A 19,285-nucleotide genomic window follows, 5' to 3' on the forward strand; every position below is an offset into this window, starting at 1 on the left:
TGCAAACATCAACATTGTTATTGTTACTACGAGACGCTTCCCTTCTCACTGTGAGTCAGTGTGTGGCGCAGTGATTTCTGCTGGTGGTAGAACATGGTGAGTCAGTCACAGTCCGACATCAGTCTTCATCATCTGCTCTGACAATACGCATCTGCTGACGAAAAGTGTAATAATGTGGAGGACAAGATAAGACAGGTACTGTAGGGACAGCCAATACTCTACGGCTTGGGTAAATGTAATTTTATATGGTAATAACCAGAGAGGCACTATTTTTCTTTTGGGCGATTTCACTAAAATAAAGACCAGGTAAACCAGCATATTTCTGACAACGATGCAACAAATACCATAAAAATCCAATATGGACACAAGACATTATCAGAGCCAAAACAATTAGTTGAGTAATGTTAGCAAAAGGCTAGTTTTGATTATTCGTAAATTAGTTGTCACTAATCAAACCAAAGTAGCATTTTCTGGTTCCATAAATGATTCTTTATGGGTTCATCTGTTAGTTATATTCTTTAATACTAATTTGCTTATAAAACATTTATTAACAAAGGTGAAAAAAGTCCACGGTAATATCATCAAATGGCTTTTTTTCTCTGACCAACAGCTCAAAGATATTCAGTTTACAGTGATGTAAACATGAAAAAAAGAAGCAAATCCATGAACCTTTTCAAAATAAACAGTATCTTATTTCAGCTTTTCCAGTCTGATGAGTTGCTTCTATTCTTATTTTCATCATTGAAAACTGAATACAATGCGTTTGCCTGACCAAAAAACATCTAGTTGGACTCTCACTAATTTGACAATGTTAATTGACAGTAAAACCAAGTGAGAAGACAAGATAGAACGTGGTATTATAGTTGAAATACTGTAATTAAAGCGTTTGTATACACATAAATTCCTTCCTCATCACAGAACCAGAGCAGGACTGAATATCTACACAGATGTACAGAGCCAACACTAACTGTAAAACCTCAAACTTTATGAGGTAAAGTGATGACGATGGAAGAAACATGTTTCCATCTAGGAATGATCTACACAGGGTGCAGGCCTAAAGAGCCTTGGACCATTATAGCGAGCACACTACTTTTCTCCGCTGTTTTCTGTTATTACACGCATGTGGTTGATCCATTAGGCCTATAAATGTCCGACTCAGTGTTCATTACCGATCTCTCTTTGAAGCATTTTTATTGGTGGGTTGACATTATAAAGACACTTTGATCCCCCCCCTCTCCCTGCCAAACAAGTCTGATGCCGTCATGAATTTCTGAAAGGCCGCCTGCAAAATTAGCCCTGTGTGAACCTTAAGGCAACAGTTGCTTTCAGGTGTATTCGTGTGTCCAGGATGAAATGTGTGTGAAATATAAAGAGTTTGCATTCACTTTTTTAAAAGGAGAAAAAATCTGATAATGTGATCATTTTTCATCATGTACAAATTTAATTTAGCCTCTTTACTTTAACTCCTTTTCTTGCAGAAAGTACAAGTACACACTCTAACATTGCCTTTCAAAAATATATATATTTTTTACCACAAGCACTGAGGTATTGAGGGTTACTAACAACACAATGAGTTCATGAAAAAAAATAAAAACAAAGAGAAGAGATTGTTTCTTCACCATATAGAACTACTGTAGTTGTTCCAATCAATAAAAAAATATTTGAACTATTGAATTTTATAGTTGTTTACAGATTCTTAAGAAAGGAGGTAAAACATGTTCAGGTTGCTTTGTGTGTGTATGTGTGCACACAAAAAGTGCTACACTTTATGAAGTAATTTATAAAAGAAAACCCTCAAACTTCAGAAGATACTGAGTCAGATCTTTCTCCTGAACCAAACCAGCCGGTCTGACTCACCATTAACCAGCACTGAAAAACCCAACTCAGTAATTTGTTCAGTCTGAGCTAAACTCAAACGTCTGACTACACGGTTTCCTGTGGGGGGAACATGCCTGTGGATGATATGTTTGAATCGTGGATCAATGGATTCAGTTCTGAAAAGTCAAGTGCGGATATTTTGCTGAGTCATGTTACTTTTGTAGAATCTGACCCTTGACCTTTTCACACCTGGTTAAAAAGATGTTCTTTCTGTTCTTGCTGCTGTCGATCAGTTAAATAATTCTGATTCAGTAAAATATTGCGATGAAACTTTTTTGCTGTAAGGTAAAAACTGACTGGCACTGACAAATGACTAATAGGATGCTGACATTTTAGGTCACTTTACCCTTTGATTTGCACATGCTCACTGCACTGTGAGGTCAGTATGAATGACATCGTGAACACTATGATCCTTATTAGAAGCACCATTACCTTAACGAGCCTATTCAGGCCAGGGTGGAACAAAGCTTACTCTGTAGGATATCACTGGGTTCCCTAGACACTTTATTCAGACTGAAGAAGCCACTTGGATAAGTAGCAAAACGTTTCTAAACAAGAAAGAAAGAAGTCCATTTGACAGGATTCAATCTCTTGCTAACCAATCCTGGATGAATGAGAATCTTCACCGAAGTAATATTACAGAAATATTCCAGCTTTAAAATTACAAAAGAACCCCACTAATCTCTGGAGGTACCGTCACTACAAGAACATGTGCTTCTTTTGAGCAACACCAGTGGTTACATTCTTAATTTGCAAAAGATGAATGTATGATGAATGATGAATGAACGCTAGTGAGTAACCATCAATAAGGGAACGATTTTGTGAATGGGTGGATGCAACACTTAAAAAGCTTAAAATATAATATAAACCTTCTCAAATCAATATTTTTATGAGGTGTATGCTTAATTACTAAACTATTGTAATAGAAACTTTTTTATTCTGTGACCACCCTTCCTATGGAAATATTACCACTGGAGATAGAAACCATTAATTATTAGCCTATAAAAACATCACTGAGCGCCACACACTGTAAAAGTTTGTCATTACTGCATTTTTACAGTTACAGCTGTAAAAATCAATTTTAAAAAAGAAAAGGCAACAGTGTCCCTATAGCTGTGTAAAAAACAACATCTGGATTGAAACCACATCTGGCCTACCGCCTGCGTTTCTGTACGATGTCAATGGGACGGTTCACGGCGCACGGCGACCCGCACACATTCCCGTTCCGCACTTTGAAGTACCGATCCTGGACCGAGGGGGCCAGAAACACACAGTTAGTCGGTAAACTCATGTTTGCGCTGGTTGTTGTCTCCCCTCTGCGTTGTAGTCCGTTCATCTCCGTCTTCCTCCTCCTCCGACCGCGCTCTCCACTCTCTTCACACCGCACCAGGTTTCCAATGACGCGCTGACAGACGGAGGAAAACCCTTGTCGGTGCGTTTCAGCGGCATGACTCCAGTCCGACACGAGGGGAGGGAAGCAAGGGAGGGAGGGAGGGAAGGCGAGTGGGGGGGGAGCGAGTCAAAGCAACGTGGGGTTTGAGGGGTCTTCTGCTGCTGTTTCACGCTGTTTGCAGAACTGAACTTGAGCAGAGCGCGAAGCGGCTGGTTTCAAATCCAGATTGGGGACTTCAGAGCTGAATTCACTGTCTTCTCTCGAGATCCACTCCTCCCTCCCTCAGCCTGTCTCCTCCTTCCAGCACATTTGTACTGAGGGTTTAAAAAAGACATGGGCGTATGTAAAGCGTGTGTGTGTGTGTGTGTATTTGTGTGCATAATGCACCACTTTAGCACCATGCTTGTGAGAACATTTCAGCACAGTTTTTGATGGCCTGGCTTAGAGTTACACGATGATTAGAATACACGATGTCAATGAATCTCCTCTCAAATGTAAAGATGGATGAAAGTTGGTACTTACACTCACTGCCCACTTTATTAGATACACCTGTTCAACTGCTTGTTAATGCAAACATTTGATCAACCAATCACATGGATGGAACTACTGAAGTTCAACCTGCACATCGGGGCAGGGAAGAAACTTACAACTTCACCAATTATCCACTTGCTTTCTATGGATTTAGTTTAGAGAGTTCTGGAGAAGCGGTTGACCACGATTACACAATCCAGAGTGTAAGCAACCAGATGACATAATCGGAAAGGAAAGTTCCTCCAAGTGACGTCACTTGAAGGAAGTAGCTAGAAGTAGAGCAATGATTTTATTTAGGGAAGTCAGAGGGAAGTTTAATGCCATTCATGTACATCTACTACCCAAACCAAAAGAATCAAGTTAAATTTCAGTGAAGAAGCAAAAAAAGCCTGTCTGAGTTACTAAGAAACAGCTGATCTACTGGGATTTTCTTTCTTTCTATCTCTAGGGTTTACAGAGAATGGTCTGAAAATATGAAAAGTTCTTTTGGCAAAAACCGAGGAATGCAGCACAGCATCCCTGAATGCACAACATGTCAAACCATGAAGAAGATGGGCTACAACAGCACGTGTACCTCCTCTCAGCTAAGAACAGAAAACTGAGCCTAAACATTGTACCTGGTGTGATGAGTCTCGATTTCTGCTGTGATAATCACTTGGCAGGGTGAGAATTTGGTGTAACCAACATGAAAGCATATATCCATCCAGCCTCATATCAAGAATTCAGCCTGCTGTCCTGCAGTGTAATGGTGTGGGAATTTAGGACTTAGGATTTTAGGGTCCTTAGTACCAATGAGGCATCATTTAAATACCACAGCCTACCTGAGCATTGTTGCGGACCATAACCACAGGGAAGAATTAAAGCAGTTCTAAAGGCAAAGGGGCTCCACCCTGGTACTAGCAAGGTGTACCTAATAAAGTAGCTAGTGCGTGATTAAAATTTCTATCTTACCTCACAGAACTTGAAAGATCTTTTAAAAATAATTTTAAATCCAACACAAATGGTCAACGTGTTTATTTATTTTATGTATAACATCAGGTGTAACTGCACATTTCCCAGTTCCAGCTCCAGCCTGCAGAAAGTCCAGCCAGGAACTTTGGTCAATCTTACCACAGGGAATGATGGACTTATTGACCGGCTCGCTGCTGTCAACATCACAGACAAATATTTGCCTTTTGAGACACAGGGCAGTCGGCCGAGTCGGACGTGTTGGAAGGCACATGGATGTGGAGTGTGGGACGTCAGATGGATTTGGCTAAAGACCATCCAGAAGTGGTGTCGACATGAAGGCAGAATCACGTTTAACCTAATTCCCTTAACTCTTTGTCAACTTTCACTCTGGTTTTAAGTCTGGTTTTTGATTTATTATGACAAAAAGCTGTATTTTATGCAATGTTCTTTATCCCGCTGAAGTAAAATTTTTATATAATTCTTGAATTTAATTTTGCCCGAATTTGATTTAAATTTGTGATGTAGCAAATGTTACTGTCAACATTTTATACCAGCTATGAGCTCATTTGATTTTATTTTCTGCAAGTGAGGCCAAATGCCAAGACCCTAAAATACACAGACGACTTAGTTGTTCAGAAATATAAAAAAAATTCAAGGCCATCAAACAGATGATACCTCTGCATTTGTGGACACAAAGGAACTCACTTTCCATCTTGCTCTTCCAACTGCTCTGCTTTCTGTTTGACCGTGTTCATTAACACTGACCTCCATCTATACTTCGGTATGACCTGGTCAGACCCCTATTTCCTTTTTGTATCTTCGTGAGGGTAAAGAGCTTCTTCTCTGGGTCACAACCAGAATCCACATGGCTCTTCTTTTGCAGACAATGCCAAGTTTTCCTGAGAAGCTGAGGAGTACGAGAAAAAGCTCCAGACCTCAGAAGCTCCGGCCTTCACCTGACTCCAAACACACCTCCTTAGTGGTAGGTGCACAAGATGATGACTGAACACAGGCGACACTATTAGGGGAGGCTTCCCAAAACAGTCATGGTAAAGCCTTTGATGAGAGTCTTGGTTTTGCTGATTGTTACCGTAAATGCATTTTTTTATTATTTTACCTAAAGAGACTGCTGGAGCTTATTCTAATAGTGTATTTAATATAACCACCAGCACAGCTCTCCAACAATTTATGACCCTAAAAATCATTAGTATGTTTCTGTACTTTGGTGCCAAGCGCAGTGTGCACAGCCCACAGGTAGAGGGGAGAAACAAACATGTCACGGCAAACAGGTTAATTTTGATGAAGCAGTGCAAAGTGAAGTGTTATGCCCTTATGTCTTATCACTTATATCTGTTGTCCACAGCCACTTGTGAAACGTTTGTCCCTTAGTTCATTAAATCTCAGAAATAATCTACAGCTGCACATTTGAGATGTTTTGCACCAGAGCACAAGGGCGCGAACTGTGGCTGCTAACCCCCCGTGTTCACCTCGAATAAATCAGGTGCAAATAGAACTCTAATGGAACAGATGTTGGATCATCCAGACACTATGTTCCAAATTTCTTTGCAGGTTTTTAGTGTATTCTTCACAGGATTATAAACTGCAAATACTGCTACACCACATTAGGCAATGTCCATCATGAGCCTCGTTAAGCATTATGTCCTAGTTGTCCACAATGATAAGGTAACAGAAATTGCTCAGTGGTCATTTTTAATATTATGGGAATAATGACTAAACTTCAGATAAGTCCCTTCAACAGTAATTCCGTCTTTCCTCACGCCTACATGTTACATCGTCCTACTCCTGCCTCCTCCACCACTTGTTCTTTGTGACCCTTTAAAAAATAAACAAGAAACACAACAAAAACCAACACAGCGGTTTTTATTATATATTTATATACTGTATTTTGAGCATAGTCCTCATACTTAAACTGTGGTGCTCTCCTTCCCCCTTGTGCAATGTGCTTGTGAAACATGTTGGACCTCAAATCAAATGCTGGAGGTTTGCTGAGAACGACATGCTTGTGAGGCCGATGTGTAACCAGATCCACCAGCCAAATGACTTCTACAGCCCAGCTGGCTTCTGGCTCTTATGACAACATTACGTCTGGTCATGAGAATAAACTGTGAGAGAGGAGTGTCATGTAAGAGTGTGTGTGTGTGTGTAGACCAAGTTTATGCTGATATCAAGGTGAAATGTCAGATATTCATCAGTCTGCTGATGATACAATATACGTTCACTACTTTTCAACCTTATTTGTGGGGGTTTTTTTTCTACTTTTGAGCTCTGCATCACATAGTCATACACAGGATCAGCATCGATAAACATTCTGTTGCAGCTTCACATTAAACATAAACAGCACAATGAGGCAAAAAGGCTTCAGGCTCAAGGTTTCGAAATCATAACACTGTAAATCTTTTTGAAAACAGGAAGCTCACAGTGAATTTTACATGCTCTTTTCAAATGTGACTACATCTATGTCTGCTGTTATTCTTTAGTGAATATATTTCCTCGTGCTAATGTACTATCACCAACTAAGTCTACAAAATAGTACAAAAAACCTAACAGAAAACATTGTGTGAGATTGTTTCAGAACAAAAAAAGATGAGTTCACCTATACCAATTATTTAGTTTGTGTGTGTGTGTGTGTGTGTGTGTGTGTGTGTGTGTGTTGGCTTTCCCGGGATGAATTTGAAACATAAAGCGGAGAGAGTCTTGCCCCACCTAGTGGAGAAACAATTGAAACCAAACAATTGAACCATACAATGAGAAGGTTTCCTTTCAGAGGGTTGTTACTGCAGATCACTGCAGTGTTTAAATGTCTCACATCAGCCAAGTGCAGGTTGTTGAGTGAAGTCAGTATGAAAGTGTATCATTGTGAACAGCAACACATCACCTCAACTCAACTTTTTTATCCCTAAGGAAATTTGGTCTGCAGTAACACATCACACCCCAACAAACAACAAATAACAAACAACCTTAGAAAACAGAATCAAATCAAACCAAAAAGCCTTTACAATTCACTAGACAAGGCTAGACACGTAGTCAGTACAAAAATCAATAAAACAATAAAAGAGTACAGCATATGTTGGAACAAAGTTCCTATGTGCAGACCATTTGCTACATTAAAAGAAGAAAAAGCCAGAAGGACACAGATCAAAAACTATATGAAATGATTTCTGAACTTTCTTGATAACATTTTATAAATAAATATCCTGACGCTGAGCTGATTCCAAACATCTCACTTTACTGGCCACCCTTGTTTTTATTTGCCCAGAGCGAGACCACGTATCCATCCACAATGCAATAAGTAAGAACAAGTTCAGGTGGCTGATCAAACGAAGTCATAATTAACTTTACACACCTAATAAGGATTTATAGTAAAATGCTACTTCACTTTTTTTGCACATTACTTCTGTGTTAGATTGAAAGAAGAGCTCACTGTCACTTACAGCATCGATTTCAGTGTCATGGCGTCTCAGAGGTCACCTTGTAAAAATAGCATTGTGAACAGAAACAATCACATCAATTCGGACTTGTCTATTTCTGACTTGACCCACTTTTGCAGGCAGAGCCCATAATAACACATGCCTTAAGTCTTTCCATACCCGCACGGAGTGGCTGCAATTTGAACTACAGCATTTTCAGCTACTTTCACATCAGCTTCATCAACCAGCTTTCGGGGTTGCTGCTAAGCTCGTACTCATATTTATTTTCTCATGCAGGAGTTTTTCTCCTGCCCCTCCCACAAAACACACAACACTTAACGAGACTTTGTTATTTCAGAGGGCAGTGTCTGTTCCTTTTGTTATATTTTGGCTTTAGCCTTTATTTGTCCAAGTTAATTCGACCAAGCGTAAACATTTCAAACAACACCAGGATTCACGCGAACTGTGGGAGTATGAGACAGAAATCAGTGATATTCAGCAAAGAGTAAAGTGAGAGAGCTGCTGCTCGAGTCTACTGCTGAGCAAACTGCCCAGCAGAGGTCGCTCTGTGCCCAGACAACGAACTTAGAAGAAACACGGCCAGTACAGTGATACTTCAACAATACTGCAAGAACTGACTTTATAATGTGTTATTTTTAAGATTTAAACACTGAAAAAACAGTGATGGGTGGATTGTGACAGCTGAAACCAGTTATACAAAATAAACCAGCAGACACCCCTTTCTAGTTTTAAGTCCTAAATAAATAAATAGCACAATCTGAACATAAGAAACAAAAGTGACTCAAGCCTTAAAAATCTTTTTTCCACAGCTGGTGAAAGACGGGGCCTAATCTGGAAGCATGACCTCAACGTACCTACAGCAATTCTCTGGTGAAGCAAACAATCAATATGGATTTTGGGATGGGTGGCATGTCTGTGTGCATGTGTGTGTGTGCGTGTGTGTGTGTGTGTGTATAAATGAGAAACAAGAAACACATGTCACATTCACGTGTTATGTGCAGCCAGGCTTAAAGGGGCTGGGGAACTATTCCAGGCCCAGGGGTTTTATTTTTGGGGTCTGTTGTGTTGCTGTTTTCCACTCTTATCTTTCCGGCTCTGTTGGGAATCAGCTGTGGTTGTACTGGGTCAAAACCTCTTACTGGGAGTGCACTGGATGATAAGCTGGGAACAAAATGAGACTGACAAGGCTGCTTCAGTCAAAATTATCTGACAGCTTTCAGCCTGTGTTACACAGTTTTAACCTCTGCATGATGTGTCTATTTTACACCTTTCTGTCATGTGTACACAATAGCATGAGTCATTTTTTGGGGGAAGTCATCCTGACAACTTGCCAAACTATGACATAACAACATCTGCTACATCCCCCCACTGATCTTGACTTTTAAGTTCATTTAACGATCCAACTTCAACAGATGAGTTTATCTATATGTTGCCAGATAAGATTCTTGAAATTCCACACAACATGACATCCTTTCAGTGCAATGTGGCAACCCAAAGCTCTTTACATCATGATAAACAAAAACATTTAAGAGGTACTGAGGTGTCTACAAAGGAGATGGTAGTAGCTGCAGCAGTGAAGCAAACTTCTGTCTTTCATCAAGATCAGTGACATTTCTCTACCACATCTGGTGACTGTTACGTGGTCATTTAGAAACCTACAGCATTTCTAAATGTTTGATGTTACAACCACATCAGTTGCTTAGTTAAAAGCTTTGAATCCAAGTGGAAATTGTATACCTGGTAATTATTCCTTCATATTGGACAAAGAAATGTATGTATACTGTAAAGGGGAATACAAAGGGAGTATTTTGCTAAAAGCAGCAAAACACAAATAATACTCTGTTCATTGTAGTGGGCACATAAAAATGTAACCTTTACATAAAGTATCACTTCTCTGGATTCTGAAGTGTTCAAAACAAAGTGGAAAGAAAGATTTAGGAGCAGAATTTGTGAAATAAATAGCAATTTTTACCATGAACAACACTGTTCGGAAAAAGGTTAGAGCTACTGCTTATAAAAAGTATTCACAAATTGCAATGCTCTGTTGTCAAAGGTGAAACATCCAGGACAGAGCCAGAGGGGAGGCCTGGGGTGGCAGTGGCCACCCCCAAAAATCTGATTTGGCACCACAGGGGCCCTCTGCCAGAGTTACAAGGTGAGAAACTTTCAGCACAAGGACAAGGGACCAAATCTGAGACTGAAATCAATACCATTATAAATAGATAACGTTTTATTATTATGTACATTTAAGGTAGATTCACACATCTTGTCACAATATAAAAATCATGTGTGTAACATGTCCATTTCACAGTCACAGGTGTTACCAAAAGTGTAAATTCTACCTGTTTTCTCAGGATGGTTTCCTGCTGCTTTATCTGCACCATACTGTGGGGTTCCTGCTATGTGTTATGTGCTATGACTGGGAAGTTGTGACATGTGTTTGTGGTCGTGCTGGGACATGGTACAGTAGGCTGAGTAAATCACTGACCGAGGTGCACAGTGGAGAGCTGGGCGGTGCCCACTGAATACAGCCTATTGTAATTCTTACCAAGACCGGGGACAGGAACAGAAATGAACACGCAAGAGAGAACACACACAAACCACAACACACTGGAATGGATGAAAGCACATTTAAATATGCATGCAATGCACAAAAACTGTGATGTGATTATAAACTGACACACAGAAAGTCGCGTGTGACTGTCACCAGTGTAACGTGAGTTCATCGCTCACTGTGACATCAGCAACAATAGGAGGGGTTATTTATCTACTAACACCCTCCCTACACTGAGGAACTGAACAATTCATCAGACAGACTGGCGACACACTCAGAGAAAAATGCATTATTCACTGAGAGAAATACATCTATGAAAATACAAAGTATGCTGGATAAGCTTGTCAACTGCCTGAGCACAAACATCTCCAGATGGTCTACTATTTCATTTCAGAGCTCTGTGTTCAGTCAACATTTGTCTTAGGGTCACTAAGCTAAAAATGTGTCTAGGAGATGAGCAAAAACAGGAAGCCTGTAGAATGAAACTTACCACAAACAAAACTTGCTTCCTCTCAGAAGTCATTGGGTAAAATCCCAACACGCAGAAACAGTGAAGTTCATAAACCATCTCTCCTCGCACACCGGCTTTCTCGCTGAGCCCTAACTACCCTTTCCATAATTCACAGACGTGCATCAGCATCGTCTATAAACTAAATATTATGAAAGTTGTACTGTTGTTAGTGGATTTTTGATGCATTTTCTACCATGAGCTATATATAACGATGAAAAGTTTTCTCGACTTGGACCAAGAAAGCAACTCCTAAAATGGAAAAATTTGCAAATATTTCATTAGGATTGTAGAATCCCTGAATGTTCATTGTGCAGTGTCTAAAATAAGTACTATGAAACTGCGACTGGAGGTCTGTGAGCCATGTGTGCTCAGGAGCTTTTACTGTATGAACACTCCCTCTCATGAATATGAACGCAGAAAGGACGCAGGAGGCATAATTTAGGAACATACCCCAAACACGAGTGTCTCCGACCGTGCCCGAATCCAGTCTGCACTCCTTTCCTTGCCAATCGGATGTCTTTGCTCATTGTCCCTTGAGCTCCTGACGCTCACAAACACTGTAGGCAGTGAAGAAAATAAGTGAATGTGCATCTGAACGACGCCTCTTCAGAAGATTCACCCACTTTTTCAACTCAGCCCGTTGTTTTTTTCTCCATGAAACACTGGCTGGATCTGGACTGGCTCCATGAGGTTTTGGATAAACATAAACATAGGGATATTCCAGGTGAGAGATGAACACAAACCCGGTACAGTCAGATGCAGGATAGATCTCATTAATCCTCAGTGCCTTAGGATGCAGGAAAACCGTGGAGGAATGTTGGTGAGTTCTTCCACTGTCCCAGGCAAGCCTCAACACGGCTAACAGGAGGGTGATTTTCAATTAGTCTCTCCAGAAGTAAGGAGCAGAAAGGAAGCTGCTGTAACTGAAGACTCACTCACACTGGTTTGTTGTTGCTGTAAATACCCAAGCTAATCCCAGACATGACTTGCATAACATTCCTGAGGAAGGTCTTCAGCAGTACGGCTCTAAATTGATCGAAAACCAGAAGATCTGGAGAGAAATCAAAAAACTTTTTTAAAGTTGACTGTACTTCTCTGTCACTCTTTCACTTACTCTGTTTGCAAGAAAGGGGAAGGGTTGAGCTGAGAGCAATGATACAGCCGTGGTAGCGTCAGCGAGGTTTGACCTCTTCCTCCAGCAGTGTGAGAGCTTGCGGAGTCCCATGAGGTTGCTGTGGGAGTGGAGGACAGCCCACCAAGTCCTCAGTAGCTGCATAGGAATCAGTTTTGCACAGGATCTCGTATGTAAACACAAATGTGAAAGAGCTTAACTTGAAAGTGCTGGTATGAAATTACAGGCTGATCCTCTTTTAAACCTCAAATCAGAGACTGCTGACCCTTTCTGACTGCTGTGATATTGAAGATACTACTATATTTAGACAGTTAAAGAGGAGAGTTTTGGTTTGTTCCAACTTGTCAAAGGATCTCGCTTTACTGCAGCGCTGGTGGGTGTTTTTGTGCCTGGCGGAGCAAACTTGGCTCAGCCTTCATTGACACGTGAGATCAACGCGGCATCTGACCCGATACCCTCCTTCTGCAGCCCTGCAGCTACGTAATTACAGGGGGATATTGTTACTGTTGGTGGTGGGCAGTGTGGCAAGTGGCATGTATGACAGTATTAGTGCATAATCTGTTGCACAAAAGTACCAAATAAACAAAACAAACAAAAAAAAAAGATCAGGTTTTAAAACATTTTAGTGTCACATAATGATATAAATGCCCACGATTCTGCACTGCCATGAGAATCATAGCTGTCATTAGGTAAAGTAAGTATCTCAGCCACATATACAGACAGACAACCCTTCATACTCACATTCACCCACAGGCAATATGAGTCACCAGTTAACCTGGCGACATGGAGTACGCAGAGGAACTCCATGGCACGAGGAGGGGGGGTGCTTGCAGACTCGACAAAGAAAGCTCCCTGTTGGCTGCCCTGTCAACTCACAGCTAGGATGAAGCACTAACCAGTCCACCATGGAGCTGCCCTTCATTTTTAAGATTATTCCTAATATTTATGAGTTAATCTTCTCATCTATCAACTGACAAAACGTTGTAAAATAGAATTCCATATCATGCTTTCACAGCTGAAAGATACTGTATTTTGTTTAAATGCGAATTTACATAGGAATTTATGGAGGAAATCTGAACACTCAAGAACTAATATTTCCACTATAAGCAATGCTAACATCTCGAAATGTCTGGCCACAGTCAAGCGTTTAAATATTGTTCCAGCAACTTTCAAACCCCAGATAAAAACCAGAAAAGACGCACCTCGCCTCAAGTAGCAGTGTACTTGGATAAGAAACTCTAATTTGTCATGGGTGTCAAAAAAGTTTACCTAAATAAAAATAAATAAAACATATGAATGTATTGTGTATACTTGTTGCAAGAACTGTGAATTCACATATTCACATATTTTATAGTCACATATTTTCATCACTTTACAAAGTCACATAAACCTTTCTAACTCCGCAGTGAGTTTTCAGAGAAATGAAATTATGTGCGTGCGACATAACTGGCACACATATCTCTCCATCAGAGATACAGGCCATAGTATATGACTACATTTAGCAAGACTATGTGAACCAACACCCAGGTCTAGATCAAATCAACCACATGAGTGACTCTTCAAAAACAATGCCCCCAAAATATAACTGTAATTGCTTCTTTCTGAAGTCGTTATTGTTCAACGCTGCTTCCTTGTCACAGCGGACGGGACAGGACAGTGGCAGCAGTGAGGTCAGACACTGAGCTTCCAGTTGCTAACACTTAAAATTATAAGTATTTCAGCTTCAGTTAGAGGGACACTCGTTGCATGGCAACAGTCAAAGCCACCACAACCACTTCCCCAAACAATATGTAAATGCTGCCAACTTAAAACAGGGCAGACAAAGAGCATGATAAATTATCTTAAATTAATGCAATATTATTAATATTTGGGAAGTAATAAAGGAACAAAAAAATTAGCATTATTTAATATTGTCAATATAACACTTTAATATGATTGATTTCTGCGATTAAATTAGTGTCATTTAAAGCCTTACAGGGAGCTGAACTTCTAAAGGGAACATTCTTTATACTTTTTATCTTTAAACTACTTGAGAATTTTTATTGTTTCCATTTAAACATCTAATCTGAAATGCATTTCAGATTAAATCCTAATATTTTAGCATTTATATGCAACATATTTCAAAATCGGTTTGTAACACCTATGTAGTTGTTAACAGATATATGTGATGAAATACTCATCATAAACTTTAACTCCTCCTGTTGTCACCAATAAGCTCAAACTGACCAAATATAGTAAAGCACAGTTGTACAGTATACTGTACGTACAGTATACATGGGAAAAGTTACTACTGTAGAGAAATTCTGCCTATTGAAAAAACAATTACATTATAATGTGCATTAAAAAAGGCTCAATGGGTTAAATTTGCCTCTTTTGGGTCTACCAGATTGAACCCAGGGACCACATAATAAAAGAGTTCCTGCTTTCAGTCTCTACTATCATCTCCTTCTGCCTCTCCCCTGTTGTCCGTCACTTATAGGAAAACATGTCCATGGAGTTAGAAAACAAACAACTACAAAGCATTTGTAGCTCTACAGTTTGTGCAAACAAAAATACTATAAATTTATAAGTGAAACAGTCCTTCTGTCCCAATTTTCTCTTTAAAATCTTGTTTTGTCAATCTTTTTTAATACCCCTTTTAGTTTTATCTTTATATGCAGAGCGCTGATGCACAAGAGCACAAACTTTTATCACTGGACCAACCAGTAAAAGTAAAGGCCTGTTAGGTTTAAAAGAGAGAGAGAGAGAGAGAGAGAGAGACAGAGAGAATGAACATTGAGACAAACACTGCATCCTGACAGTATCCTCATGTGAGTGTGATGTGAAACGAGTCTTCAGTCTGTTGTGGTTTTTAACTCAACTGACATTTTTGTGGGAACATCTGAGACGTGATGGGATGGGAGTCTGCGCCTGAGGCCAGAGCAGCTGACAACATGGAGAAGTTTAGACATCATTAGACATCAGTGAAATGTAACGATGAATGATGTAAATGCACACATCGTGTTTACAAGCTGCTTCCTCGATCCGGCCAACAGCCAGACACGCAAACAATTACATAGCGAGGGAGAGATGGGAGGGAAGAGGGCACCTGGGCACCATTTTTACCTGAGGAAGGATGTTTTAACACTGAAATAAACTAGCAGGAAGCAGAATGATGTGCAGGAGATTGCATTTTTTGTTTTTTTTTAACATAAATTCACCGTCAACAAAATAGCAATTCCTGTGTATTTGTAGTGTAAAATTTGTTGTTTTTTATTTTGACTGTGATAACTAACATTTGACACCTACAAACAGATGCCCCATTATTTAACAAAAACCTGCAGATGGCATAGTTTCTTAAGCTTTCCGCTGCCCAGTGAACGATAACAGCATTTCCTCCGGTTGTCACTCACCAGAATGATTCCCAGAGGTAAAATAATTGCGTGATTTTACTCTCTGACACACCTGGTGAAATCTGGTGACTTTAATTACTTACTTCTTTAAACTTGCTGCGAGTTATATTGGCAAGGGAGCTTTTCACATCAGGGTTTAATAAGAAGTGTGTTGGTTGAACGGGCTTGAGAATTAACTGGATTAATGAAGAGTAATGAGCAGAAATAAATGGTGCATATGCTAGAGTTTATGCATGTAAGCAAAGTCATTCAAACAGAAATGCCACAGTTCATAATTGATAAGATCAATATTCCCCTAGGTTTTTAATTAGGGTCACTTGGTTATAGTCATGCTAACCTTAAAACCACAGGAAGAAATGCAACACCAATGTGCAAACAGCCTGCAGAAATGTGAAAGAGATGTCTTCAGACTTATGGTGACTGCATGTTAATATTACTTAACTATTTAGCACAATGTTGTTAAGACCGCTGTGGGAAACACTCTTAGTTCTATAGTGTTTCTAAAACGAAGCAGATGTCTGCAGGACTTCCTCAGATAATGACGACTTTTACAGTTGCTTGTACACATCAGTCAACACTAAAGATAGTTTTTACTGTGTTTGCTGACAAAATGAAAAAATAATGGCTTTTGACAGCAGGATGGTTTAATAGTTTCTCAGAGTTTCCTCAAATGACCTGCAGGTCATGGTTGTGTACATGGAAAATCTACTCCCTACGTCACTATTTGCCAGCGCTGCTTTTTTCACGCACTCAGTTTCTATTTTAGAAACGAAGAAAATGACTTAAGAAACTCATTGTGATAGCTAGACCTACCTGTCACTTCTGAAAGACTGATGATCTCAGTCCGTCACAATACTTGACAAAACCTGAGCAAATTGAATCAGTCTGATCTGTTCTGACGTAAAAAAAAAAAGACAGACGCTCTCTGTTTTCAGTCATGTGGAACTGAGTAAATAAATGATGTTGTAGCGTGAATCGCCCCCTCCTCGTGTTTACTGCGGTGAGCTTTCTGTTTAGCAGCCAATCTGTTGCTATAGGGTCCTTTCTCCTCACTATTTAACCTGTGACAGCCCTGCTGAATGCAGCACTGAACACCTTAGGCACAGAACAAGAGCCCCTCTTTCATTGCAAGAACAATGGATTCTATTAAGAAGACACTGGTCCTGACATCAACAAAATAATGATTTCCCACAGTTACCTTCTCATCAGACAATGGGGCTTTTTTTTTTAAACAAACCCATGACACACATTCTGATGATGTGAAGACACAGCATGTGTGCTGAGACATGCGGCGCTACCTATCAGCCCTAAATCAAATGATGTTATTCAAGTTCAGCAGGTTCAGTGTTTCGATGACCTCTGAATCTAACAATATTCAAAGTGATCTCGTCCATGTAAGGCAAGTTTCCTGTACAGAACCCTGTAAGTGTCTGTGCCAAAGCCTTTGAGTTATTTACACTACCTGGGCGTGTGTGCCAAGGTGAAGCGCCTCTGGGCGAAGCTCCGGTTCATCAGTAGCTTGCGGACCAGTAGAGGAGAGTGGCGGGGGGAGTTTCGAGGAGAGTCACAGGGCGACATCCTGGGGGATCCACAGGGTGAGCCAGAAGTTGACTTTGGTTTCAGCTTCATGGGCTGAGTGCTGCAGTGTGGGAAGGAACCAGTCTCCCCGGAGCTTTCCCAGAGGGCCTCACTCATACTGCCTAGCAAGGGTTTAGCAAAATCTTTACAGGGGTCTCTTGTGCAGCCCTCTCACTTCTGACAGATAGTCCAGGTCATCCATCTCAAAGCAGCAGCATTCTTCAAGAGAATTCAAAAAATAACTCTTAAGTCTGTCTTGTAATGATGGATTTCATACTCAGAGACACTCGTGGGGGGTCTCCACAGTCTTCAGATCCACTCTCACTCTACAGCCTGACACTCTTTATTACTCTTCTCACTAGTGCTTCTCTGCAAGCACTGTTGATGGACACAGACACGAGTGCAGCCCTCCCCTCAGCTGTAAGCTCTGTTTACATAGCACTGGGCCCTGCCTAAATATGGCCAGGCCTGAATGATAGCGTTGTAAGCTTGTACCACGGGTGAACTAGCTTTGTGCACTCCCTTCATGCAGGCAACGGCCAACCACCCCAGTTTACTTCTGTTTGCTTCCCCAGTCCATCAGTGCACAAACATTAACCAGGGATTACAGCTCTTCCTGTGGAGACACATACCAGAGCTGTGCAGTGTCAAGAGGCTGCCGCCTGGATAGATTGTCATTAAGCTCGTCAGTGTGGCCCCCGCTCTGTCTAAAAACAGAGCCCGCTTGAGATAAAAGATAACAGGAATCCTGGAAATGTCACTTAGTACTTTTACTTGTATCTCCAGTGCACAGTGCTTTCCCAGCGGAGCCGAGGGGTGATGGAAAAACAGGGATCAAGCAGAGTTTCATCTCTGACCCACAGACAACCAGTGACCCTACCCTCCTCCACACAAAACAAAACCTCATGAATCCGGCCAAAATACACAAACTCAAGTCCTTAATGTGCTCGTATCTAAACATTTCCCTTCACAAGTAGTAGGAGTAACAGTTCAGTTAACTCAGCTCAGATACAGTTTACAGTCCAGTCCCCATCTATTGCTTTCAAACATCAAAGGGGGCAGGTTCAACTTCAGGGATTGTTTGTCCTGATGTCTGTGTCTGCTGTCACCGACACACTTATGGTGACAGCAGACACACGTCTGACCCTTACACTGGAATATTTAACTGTAATTGTGAACTGAGAACACATTAATTTCTAAGAGCTGGCTAAATCTGCACATCCTAATCTCAGTTGTACAACCCACACATCAGGAAACACACGGAAAATGGAAATCGAAAGGCAAATTGCACGCTGAATATAAAATAGGTTTAACTGCTTCATTCAGTATTTAAACAGTTTCAATTGTTTAATCAAAGATCCTCATTCTGTTCGCAGCTTCCCTCCCTGTCTTTGAAATTGGAAAGTGTTCAGTTCTCTGCTGCTTCTGTGCTGCAATTATCATAGATCACTTGTCAATGAACAGTGTGACTACAATGTCTTTGAGCTCCGATTTTATGTTGATAAGGTCTGTGGGTTTTCCTCTTCCTTTTGTCTGTTCAGTCATATCAGCATGAGAACTGAAACATCAAGTGCTCATAACAGAAAATGTAAAAGCTCCTGTCACCGCCCTATACGTTAAATTACTGTCATTTTCTGTAAGATCTCATCTTAGCATCATCATCTTAACAGCAAAATCAGAAAATTATTCCAATACAATGTCACAATGTCTCTTTCAGCCTGCTGGCTGCATCTATTTTAATAAGGCAGAGGTAGTGGTGAGACAAAAGGACTCTTGAGCCAAAGTACAGTTTTACCTCAGGAGAGGCAACGAGCTCCCCCACAAAAACACAGCTGTTGTGCAAAGAGCTGACAATTGTGACCAGCAGGTGGTGCTCACGCACAAACGCAGATACACCCTGAAGAAGAAAATACCTA

General features: G+C 40.6%; 1 protein-coding gene across 8 annotated transcripts in view; it reads right to left on the minus strand.

Moving 5' to 3' along the window:
- LOC137132172 (3',5'-cyclic-AMP phosphodiesterase 4C-like) overlaps positions 1-19,285 on the minus strand; it is a 112,519-nt gene that overhangs the window by 31,735 nt on the left and 61,499 nt on the right. The window contains exon 1 of one of the 8 annotated variants that reach the window (XM_067514375.1): positions 17,254-17,746. The exons of 5 other annotated variants lie outside the window; for them this stretch is intronic. In XM_067514375.1, coding sequence (XP_067370476.1) covers positions 17,254-17,486 — 233 coding nt within the window. In that variant the 5' untranslated portion in view covers positions 17,487-17,746. Of the gene's footprint in view, positions 1-3,035; positions 3,603-11,717; positions 12,445-17,253; positions 17,747-19,285 lie in introns of those variants that run through there. 2 more of the 8 variants (XM_067514382.1, XM_067514378.1) reach the window with 2 other exon arrangements.

This window comes from Channa argus, chromosome 8 (assembly GCF_033026475.1).
Source record: "Channa argus isolate prfri chromosome 8, Channa argus male v1.0, whole genome shotgun sequence".
Taxonomy (NCBI): Eukaryota; Metazoa; Chordata; class Actinopteri; order Anabantiformes; family Channidae; genus Channa; species Channa argus.